The sequence below is a fragment of the Myotis davidii genome, unplaced genomic scaffold, assembly GCF_000327345.1.
Source record: "Myotis davidii unplaced genomic scaffold, ASM32734v1 scaffold150, whole genome shotgun sequence".
Lineage (NCBI taxonomy): Eukaryota > Metazoa > Chordata > Mammalia > Chiroptera > Vespertilionidae > Myotis > Myotis davidii.
In genome coordinates, this window is record NW_006283437.1 from 2,693,457 (window position 1) to 2,703,993 (window position 10,537).

General features: G+C 57.5%; 1 protein-coding gene across 1 annotated transcript in view; it reads right to left on the reverse strand.

Moving 5' to 3' along the window:
* Positions 1-6: 6 nt before the first annotated feature.
* The window catches only part of SDR42E2 (short chain dehydrogenase/reductase family 42E, member 2), a 16,429-nt gene continuing 5,898 nt past the window's right edge, over positions 7-10,537 (reverse strand). Inside the window, exons 5-10 of the mRNA XM_015563917.1 lie at positions 7,459-7,541; positions 5,833-5,970; positions 5,283-5,348; positions 4,684-4,747; positions 3,047-3,120; positions 7-533 (exon numbers count right to left, since the gene is read on the reverse strand). Coding sequence (XP_015419403.1) covers positions 294-533; positions 3,047-3,120; positions 4,684-4,747; positions 5,283-5,348; positions 5,833-5,970; positions 7,459-7,541 — 665 coding nt within the window. The 3' untranslated portion in view covers positions 7-293. The remainder of the gene's footprint in view (positions 534-3,046; positions 3,121-4,683; positions 4,748-5,282; positions 5,349-5,832; positions 5,971-7,458; positions 7,542-10,537) is intronic.

The window sequence follows — 10,537 nt, forward strand, 5'->3', positions numbered from 1 at the left end:
CCAGAGGGAGGAGCAACAAGGGTGGGCTCAGGCGCACCCCCGGGTCCAGGAAAAGGAGGACCCAAAACAGGAAGACCCGGGGCGACCCAGGTCTGGACAGGGGTGGGGAGAAGTCCCGTCAGACGGAGCGGGCCTAAGGCTAGGACCTCATCGGTACCGGGCCGGGCCGGAGCGAGAAGCAGGACCAAGACCCGGAGGACAGGCAGGGGCGTGGCCATGGCTCCGGAACGGGCAGGGGCGGTCCGAGGCCGGAGGGTGGAGCAGAGGCGGGACCAGGACAAACCGGCCGATGGTCAGACGACGGACGGCTGCAGGCGAAGGAAGTGCAGGGCCGCGGCGAGCAGCCCGAGGAGCAGCAGCAGCCCGAGCAGCAGCCGCAGGAGCGCCCGCGCCCTGGGGCCGCGGGGCCGCCGGGCCGTGGTCTGCACGTATCGCTCCACGGCGTCCGCGAAGTTGAACTTGTCCGGAGCGTAGCCCAGCTGGGCGCGGGCCTTGCCGATCCGGAAGGTGTGCGTGACGGCCACGCTGTGCACCTGCGGCGAGAGGCGGGCAGCTGAGGGCGGGCGGGGGGGGGGGAGGGGAAGCGACCTCCCAGGCAAGTCTGGCTCCCGCGCAGCCCTCCGCAGGGACAGCCCGCGTCCGCCCGTCTCCATCTCCCTCCTCCATCTCCCTCGAGGCGCGCCTGGAGGGGCCTTTCCGGCGTCTCCCCACCCGAGCGCTGAACTCAGGCCCCGAGGCGCCCCTCTGCCGGCCTCGCAAGGTGCTGGGAGCAGAAGGCCCGTGCACTGGGCGCCTCGCCTCGGCTCCAGACCAGGCCTTCAGCCCTCGCTGAGCCACGGAGCCTCCCCACGAGGAACTCCGTCACGCACAGCGCTAGGGTTTGAGCTGCGGCGGGTCTCGCTGCGGCCACATGGCCTGGAGCCCACAGGCTCTGTACCCGACCTGCGCTAAGTCTCAGTCAGTGCTCTGAGGTGGTTCTGGGGCACCACCCCCATCTCCTCTTAACATAGTTGAACATTGAAGAGATGCCCAGGTCACAAGGGGAGCCAGCATCCTCCTCCTGCGACTTGGGAGGATGCCCGTCCAGGTGCACCCACTGGGCGGGGCCCACTAACGGCCGATTCTCCCCCGGAGCTGAAGCTGCCCTGGGTCTAGCCCGGTTCTTAGGTGCTTGTGGGAGAAGACAGGGAGGGAATCGGCTCCGGATCCTTTGGCCGAGGCTCGGGAGCTCCGGGCTTTGGGGCAGGGGGCGGGCAGCAGCTGTGAGCTCCACCAGCAGGGTTCTGCAAGGCCGTGCTCTCAGGTCCGAGGCTGGGGCTCATTTCCCCCCTCTCTTCCTCAGACCTGGCGTCGGTGCCCCTTCTGTGCGCCCTGGAGCTCTTCCCAACTGTGCCTCCTGGTCTTTACTCAGTGTGTTGAGCTGCCCGGTTCCGGGGCTCTCCTCCCCTTTGGACGGTGAGCTCCTTGGGGTAAGGACCATGTGTGGCCTCCATTGCTCAGCACAGAGGTACAAGTTCAAGGACTGAAACGCTACCCGTTCAAACTAGAGGGCCGGCTGGTGTGCACAGACTGAGCGGCAGAGGGCGCCAGAGCCACATTCCCCAGGAAATAGGGATCCTTTGCCCTGAACTGCCCAGAAGTCAGGGAGCGGGAGGGAGCCAGGTCCCTGCCCTGTCACGATTCCGCAGCATCTTGGCAGCTCTTTCACACTGATGTGATTCCTGACTCGTTGCACAAGCTGGTACTTTAGTTTAAAATCACTTAGGCCTGGTTGCAGTTCAAATTTCAGCTCTGCTACGTCAGTGAGTGATCACAGGCAGGCTGTTTCATCATGTGTCCCATTCCCTTCCCGGTAAGTGGAGATGGTAACATACTGTATAAGTGATGATTAAATGAGGCGGACACAGAAAACACGGCCTGACATATCGCTGCCACTCAAAAGATGGTCGCTGTTGTCATCGGTCTCATTCCTCCGCTAGTTTGGATGGTTCAAAGGAGGAACAGTCGGGGATTGCCATTTCTGTGGCCCAGGCTCCACTGCCAAGTCAGCGAGCACTAAGCTTGGAGTGTCACGCCAATTCCAGAATGGTGTGACAAATCACCAATCTTTCTAGTCCTGTTTCTCACCAGAAATGAGATCACAATCATAATTCTTTAGCCCTCCTAACTTATCAGTAATGCCTGAGTGCAATGCCTTCCAGGCTATCAGAGAAAATCAAACGAGTGGACTGGAAGGATTTTGCAAATAACCACAAACACCCATAAAGTTCACTGCAAGAAAACGCCCTCTCTTTTAAACTGTATATGCAAATAGAAACATCATCATTATTTGAAAGCACTATTCTGTACAGAGTAGGTACTTAGTATATACGTATTATTCAGTAAGCACGGACAGTGAACCTGCAACTAAAGGCTCTGTGCATGAGTGTGCTGAGAGTTGGCAGAGCTGGTGGGGAGTGGTGGCATTCTAAAAAGTGAATGTCATGCCCGGCCAGCATGGCTCAGTGGTTGATCATCAACCTATGAACCAGGAGGTCATGATTCGATTCCTGGTCATGGCACATACCCGGGTTGTGGACTCGATCCCCAGTGTGGGGTGTGCAGGAGGCAGCTGATCAATGATCTCTCTCATCATTGATGTTTCTATCTCTCTCTCCCTCTCCCTCTCTGAGATCAATAAACATATATTAAAAATAAATAAATAAACATAAACAATAAAGGTCATGGAGCCTGTTTTGGAGCCACCAGCTTGGCTGGGAGGATAAACTGTATAAAATAACAATGGCGAGGGTTGGGCTTGGAGCGGGCACCCTTCGGATCAAGAGTACACACAGCCCAAGCAAAAGCCAGCGGTCAGATGGTTATGGTCCTAGCGGCTAGGTCCTAGCCCTAGACTTGGGCCCACCTGGGAGGTTCTGAGGCCTCAGGCACGCTTCCAGTTATGGTGCCAAAGGGGTGAGGGGTAGTGGCAGTGGGTGAGGAAAAGGGCAGGAAGGCGAGTGAGGGTGCACCCGGGCACGGGGCTCCCCAGCAGCAGCCCACTTACCTCACTCCGGGTGAGCAGCGGCGGGACGCTGCAGATGGGCCTCAGGGCCAGGTGCAGGTACTCCATCACCGTGGCTGTGGGAGAGAGGCCGCTGACCAGCATGCCTGGCTCTGTGCGAGCTCCAGGGGCCCTTGGGGACGTATCAGTTATTTGCTTTGCTAGGGGGGGCCTTCTCTTTGCAAAAATGTTCTGTCGGTGTATTCTTTTAAATCAGCACTTCACAGCACATGCTGGGGTGCCTTTTTTGGCTGAGAAATGTCACAATTAAGTTGTTATCACATTTTAAGGACGGACCGAGCAGATTCCAAGTTACCTCCTAGTAATGTCTGCCTCATCACTTCTATTCCAATACTAGAGGCCCAGTGCATGAAATTCATGCACGGAGAGGGTCCCCAGTGACTCCTGGCTGCCAGCCAGGGCTGCCCTTATGTGGTTGGCCAGCCGGCCCCGCCCCCTGGTCGAACTCCGGGTCGAGGGGACAATTTGCATATTAGGCTTTTATTATATAGGATGTTCTCTTGAGTAGGGGAGGAAGAAGCTGGGGTAGTGGCTCTTCCTGGGTTGCACTCTGGACCACTTCGAAAAAAGCTGGTGCTTCCTCTGCCCCTGGGTTCCCACTGTTGCCGATGTCATTGTTCTGGGTGCAGCGGAGGCATTTTTATATTTTAAAGCTCCCAGGTGACTCCAATGTGCAGCAGGGCTAAGAGCCTCTAGGTTACAGTTTGCTCCCCCTGTAGCCCCGTCAAACTGCCGGAACCCTAGTCTTCCCTCAGCTGGGGCCAAGGAGTGTCAGTCACCATGGCGATGCGTACTGAGCAGCCATCCTGCCTGTGTGCCCTGGTGGACAATGTTGTACAAACCCCTGCTTTAAAAGGCAAGCGCCCCAGGCTCAGTCCCCGGTGTGGGGCGCGCAGGAGGAAGCCAGTCAAGGGTTCTCTTTCCTCACTGATGATTCTCTCTCTCTCTCCCTCTCCTTTCCTCTCTGAAATCAGTAAAAGTATATGTTGTTTAGAAAGGCAAGCATCCCAGTGCGTTCAAAATACAAGCCCCGTGGAGGTTCCGGAGCACAGCCCGCTGTGACATGAGGGCCCTGTCCCGGGCTGACACTGCCTGCCTCACACCTGCTCTGCACATGCTGGAGGCGGCTGGCAGGCGGGGGCTGGGATGTGAGTAGAGACTGACCTTCAGGGTGAGGAGGAGAGTCTAGGGTCAAAGTGGGACCTCACATGTCCCAGAGCACCCTGACTCAGGATGACCTTGGGGGCTGAAGAGCCCGGGGCCCTCTCGCCCTGAGTGCAATGCCTTCCAGCGGGGCCCAGGTGTGAATCCCTCTTCTCACGGTGGCACCGTGGGCAGGTAACTAACCTATCAGAGCCTCAGTTGCCTCACCTCTACTCTGGGCCCACACTACCCACCTGGCAAGTGGCACAAGGTTTAAACACGGCCAGGTCTCAGGTGAGGGGAGGGACGTGCGGGGCTGGGCCAGGGCAGATCAGGCTTGGAGCGCTGGACCTGAGTGAAGGTCTCCTTAAATTCTGTGCCCTCGGTGCCTCTCTGGCCTCCACTAGTCCTGGCCCTGGGACTGCATGTCCACTCGGCACATGGCGGGCTTCTAATACACACATGCTTTTGCTTACCTGTCAGGTAAACCAAGGAGGTAGGTACCTGGATCCAGGGCTGGCTGTACCCCAGCTTCTCAAACTGCAAGAAAACAGCCTGAGATGAAAACAGTCCTCCAGGGGCTCGTGTGGAACAGCCACACGTCTCCTTTACCCTGGGGCCCACAGAGGTACCTCCTGGCCCCTGGCCCACCCACCCCCAGCCAGCCCAAGCCGGTGCCAGTGAAATCCACACCTTGACCTGGAAAACTCAAGTAGGAATTGAATGCACGGGGTGGAGGTTCACTTGGGATCATCCACATCGTTTTGTTTTTATTTACATCCGCCTACACCCAAGGCACTTGGGCAGAATCTGATTTTCCTAAAATAGCTATTGCGGGGGGTGGGGGGATGGCACCCAGACGTGTGGGGGGTGTAGAAGAGGAAGCAGACTGGGAGGGACTATGGCCAACAGGGCAACACAGGCCCCAAAGGACAGCTGCAACCCAGCTCCAGGCAGTGCCAGCGTTACCCAATGGACAGTTTCCAGAACTGGTTTTGCAGATGAAATGTGATTTTTAGAAGGAGGGAAGGATGACGGGGAGAGCGGAGGTGGGGGTGGGCATCTGGGCACCTACCAGTGGAGCCATCCACTCAAACAGGTTGACGCTCTCCCCGTCATTGATGTAGTAGGCTTGGCCGCTCTGCCAGGGACACCAGAAAAGGGCACAGTCAGGCACCTGCCTCCTCAACCTTCAGACGGCTCCCGGCAGCCACCCCGGGCCGAGACCTGGGCAATTCCCTTTCAATTCTGGAGCTGACCAGCTGTCTGACCCAATGGAGTCACTTAATTTCTTTGTGTTTTTTTTTCTCAGTTTCTCCATCTGAGAAATGGAACGATAGAAGTGGGAGCTCCTGGACTGCTATAAAGATGAAAAGTGTATGTCAAATGCCTGGCATTTGGTGACGGTGCTTCTGGCATCAACACCAGCTACCTCACAGGGTCACTGCTAGGAGCGAATCCTGCTCTGTGACGCCCCCTACCAGGCCCGCCCCAGCTTCTCCGGCTGGCAGTCCTCGCCCACCGCCCTCTTGGGTTGGGGAGAAACGCTGTATGTGAGCCAGGAATCCCTGAGGGATGGGGCCCGCTGCACCCCACGGGGAGCTGGGAGCGTCACAGGGACTCACGGCCACGTAGCCCTTGGCCGCAGTGAGGGCCTCGGCCGCCAGCACGTGCGCCTGCACCAGATTGTGCACGTGGACCCAGTTCATCCTGGTCCTGCGGTCCCCGAATCGGAACATGAACAGCCTCTTCTTAATGTGGCTCTGGGGATGGAGGAGAGGGGGGATCGACACAGGCCCCAGCCTGTGTGCCGTTACATGTCATCTCTGTGCTGAGGGGCCCCACATTCTAGCTCCAGGCGGGAGCCCTCTGCCCCAACCCCAGGTTCCATCAACAGTCCTCGCCGCTCCTGGAGCTGATGCCTGGTCTTTGCTCTCTCTCAACCCTGCTGGGAGGGAGGGGGGCTTTGCTCTCCCTTCTCTCATACCCCACATCCAGCTCACCTGCAAGTCCCGTTGGCTACACTGTGAGAATCCGTCCAGAATCCACTGCTTCCCACCGCCCCGCCTGCCCTCATCTCTCACCTGGACCTGAAATAGTCCCCTACGGGCCCGCTGCTGCGCTCCCCACAGGCCAGGGGGCCCTTTCACGCCCAGGCAGAGGGCATGTCTCCCTGCGCAGAACCTCCTGGGTGCCCATCTTGCAGGTTGAAAGCCTCAGCCCTGACAACAGCCCTTCTGATCTGGCTCCAGCTTCTCTGTGACGACAAGCCCCTCGCTTGCCCACCTCCCAGCCCCGGCCTCCTCCCTGGAACATGCTGGCGGGTCCCACCTCAGGGCTCAGACTTGCTGCTCCCTCTGCCTGGTGGGCCCTTCCTCCAGATCCCTGTGCAATGCGCTCTCCTACCCCCTTAAACTGCTGCTCAGATGTCCCTGCTGCATGATGCTCCGACTGCCAGCCCTCCTGGCTCCTTCAGCCTTTGACACCTTTCCTGCTCTGCAGAGAACCTGGTCATTTGTCATGCTTACCCTCTACCTCCTTGTATGAGAACGTGAGCCCCAGGAGGGCAGGGATTGTCCGTTTTGCTCACTGATCTGTCCCCAAGCCTAGAACACCTATCTTTCTCATGTCCAGGTTGTGCCCTTGCTGTCTCCTCTGTTTGGACAACCTTCTCTGTACCACCCATTTCCTTGGTTAGTTCCTTCCTCTCCTTCCAAACAGCTCAGGCGTCACTTCCTCCAGGAAGTCCTCCTGGACTTCCCTCTCTGCCGAGCTCTCATCTTCTTGTTCTTGTCCTTCCTCCCTCCATAGAGCCCTCAACACACTGAGTCTATGACCTGCACGTGTCTCCTGCCCAGGCTTTGAGAAATCTGAGGACAGGGCCTACAAAACCCCCTTTACCAGCTTTCTCTGGAGAGAGGGTTTTTTTGCATGAAGACTCTGGTGCTGGTGGCATGAGATGAACCACCTGCCCCCATGGAGCCCAGGTCTGAGCGGGGACAACAGGCTCCCTCTGTCTCTTTGGAGCCATAGCTCCGTGTCTGCCCACCCATGTCTAGACCTGGCTGGCATACACTGAGAGCTGCGCCTGGTGGGCCTGAGGGGGCCCGGGCACCTCCCGGAGCTGAGGGCCCCACACTAGGAACACTGCCCCACGCCTGCTGCAGGGACTGTGGGCTAGGAGGACCCCATCCATGAGAACTTGAGCCAGGTTCCTCCTGGGCCTCAGGTCCAAGGTGGGAATGACATACCGCCACACGGGGCAGGTGCCTCTGCTCTTCAGGGCCGTAGATCCCCGGGGGCCGGAGTACACAGGTGCGTAGAGTGCCTCCTCCTAGGACACGGGGAGGGCGGTCAGAGGGAGGCGGGCCAGAAGAGAGGGGGACAGATGGCTGCCCACATCTCCTGGTCCTTACTGGGCAGGTTAGCAGGGAAAACAGGTCCTTGGGGTTTCCTCATTCAGTTAGTATTCCCTCAGTCAGTCAGTTAGTCATTCAACAAACACGGTTCAGAGGTTTTCTCCTTGTCCCCTGCCCCCTGCCCCCTGCCTCCTGCACTGGGCCTTGGGTTGGACGCTGTGGAGAACCTAAGGGTGACCAAGAATGCTTCCCGCCCTCATGATGCTCACAGGCCAGTGACAGGTAAGACCTGGATGCAGGCGTGTGCACTGCCCGTGACAGACATGATTCCTTCCGCTCCCTCCTGTGCTCATGTGCAGGTGCACACAGACCCACCCTCCCTCATGCCAACAGCTGCAGTTCTTTCCTTTTCCTGATCATCAGTTAGATAAGGACTATGATGCTCTCAGGGAGGTCCTACTATGTGCCTGGCACTCTGGTAAGCTGCAATTTTTCTCCCTCAAGGCAGCTCTCTGGCCCAGGTTCAGACAAGGGATGTGATTTTCCTAAGGGCACACAGCTCAGCTTTGTGGAGCTGAGATGGAGAACCTAGCCCAGGCTCTCTCCACTAACCCCCCTGCCTCTCGGTGACACAGAAATAACAAGTAGACCCTGTCTCCAGCTTTGCCAGCCTCGGTCTCCTCACCTGGAAAATGGGTGCTTTGTAGGTGGTGTTGGAAGATATAGTCTCTAGGCCAGTGGTCGGCAAACTGCGGCTCGCGAGCCACATGCGGCTCTTTGGCCCCTTGAGTGTGGCCACGAAGTTTCAATCGCACTGTACGTGCGTGCCCGCATGTGGTATTTTGTGGAAGAGCCACACTCAAGGGGCCGCAGTTTGCCGACCACTGGGCCAGATCAGCAATGAAGAAAGGACAAGATGGGCACAGTCGGCATATGAGCCTGCCCCCTAACTCTCCCTGCTCTGTGCCAGCAGGGCCCCCAGACCAAGACAGAGCTCTGTCCAGGGCCCCCCTTGTGGGGTGGTGAATGTGTCTCCTGTGGGGTGTAGCCTGAAGGGTTGCCACAAATATATCCTTTCAAGTTTTAGGAAAGCCTGCAAAATTTTCAGTTTATTCTCATACTCCATTTGTGTTTTAAATTTAAATTTTTTAAAATGACTTATTTGTAAATTATTTGACACGCAACCGCAACTCCTTAATGGAGAGGGCGCCTCCTGGACGAAGTTCCACTTGGGGAACCCAAGCGGCTACTCCCGGTTTGGAAAGCCCAGTGTAGACCAGCTCTGGGAACAAAGCTCACCTCCTTTTGCGGACCTCCTGTCCCTGCGTGAGGCCTGGGAGGACTGGCAGCCTAGACGTGCCTCTGGCCCCTGAGGTGGTGGCCGTGGGACCTAACCTGGGCCAATGACGTGTGCTCACCCAGGAAAGTGACTCCGGGACCTACACTGCGAGGAGGAGGGTTACCCAAGAGACTGATCACCAGCTCCTACCCCTCGGGCCCCCAGGGCTGCCCCAACCCTGTCCTGTCCAAGCCCTGGTGGCCATTTTTCTAGAAATTTCTGTCCAACGTCCTTCCAGTGTAAGTCCCCTCCATCCGGTCAATTAGCCAGGACCAGCGTCTGCAGGTCCCAGACAAATACCTTGACTGCTTCCCAGATCAACCCCCTCACCTGACAATGAGGCCAGGGTAGCGGATTAGGTGGTAGCTCTGAAGACATATGTGCACATCCAGAATCTGTGCGTGCGGCCTTATGTGGGAAAAGGGTCTTTGCTCATGCAATCAAGGACCTCACAAGGAGGTCATCCCGGATCACTTGGGTGGGCCCAAAACCCACTGCCAAGTGTCCTTATGAGAGATCAGGAGAGTCAGGTGGAGAAGAGGCCACGTGGAGACAGAGGCAGAGACGGGCATGATGCACCCACATACCCAGGAGCGAGTGGAAGAGCCTTCAGAGGGAGCGAAGCCCGGTCCTCCCGGAGAACGGGGAGAGCAGACGTTCCAGCTAAGCCACGGGGTGTGTGGCAATGTGTCCTGGCGGCCCCAGGACACCACGTACCCAGAGGCAGAGAACGCAGCCAGGGCACACTGAGCCGCGGTCTGCACACCTCAGGGCTTTGCCTCAGGGACAGGGCCCTCCATGCCAGGTCGGAGGGACCAGCCTGGGTAGCAAAGACTGGCAGTCACCCAGAGTGGCGGTGGCTGGGCTCCGGAAGGCAGGTATCAGGTGAGCTTTTCTGTAACAGCCTGTGGCTAATTTTAAACTCGGGGTCACCTGGGCGCAGAGGGGGAGGGTCGGGTTGCAGTGACATTGGCCGGCAGGGCACTGGGCAGCCACATCACAGACGCCTGGGCCCAGGGTATCCATGACTCTCTTGACCATGGAAAGTTGGGGATGCTCATATAAATAATTCTTGGCCCGAGGATTAGGTGTCTGGCTTCTAGGCGCGCGCGCGCGCGCGCGTGTGTGTGTGTGTGTGTGTGTGTGCGCGTGTGTGTGTGGGGCAGCGAGGGGGGGGCAAGTAGAGAAGAGAATTCAACTGTACAGGGTGCCCGAGGATTAGGTGTCTGGCTTCTAGGCGGCTGGTCCTGTGCGTGCGCGCGTGTGTGGGGCAGCGAGGGGATGGCAAGTAGAGAAGAGAATTCAACTGTACAGGGTGAAACCTCTGGAAAACACAGCTGGAAGTTCCTGATAGGCCCAGGGTGATGGGGTGGGGAGGGTTTTTAATTTTTTTAATTCTCACCCGAAGATTATTGATTATTTTTATTTTTATATTTGCTGGTCCTGTGCGTGCGCGCGTGTGTGGGGCAGCGAGGGGATGGCAAGTAGAGAAGAGAATTCAACTGTACAGGGTGAAACCTCTGGAAAACACAGCTGGAAGTTCCTGATAGGCCCAGGGTGATGGGGTGGGGAGGGTTTTTAATTTTTTTAATTCTCACCCGAAGATTATTGATTATTTTTATTTTTATATTT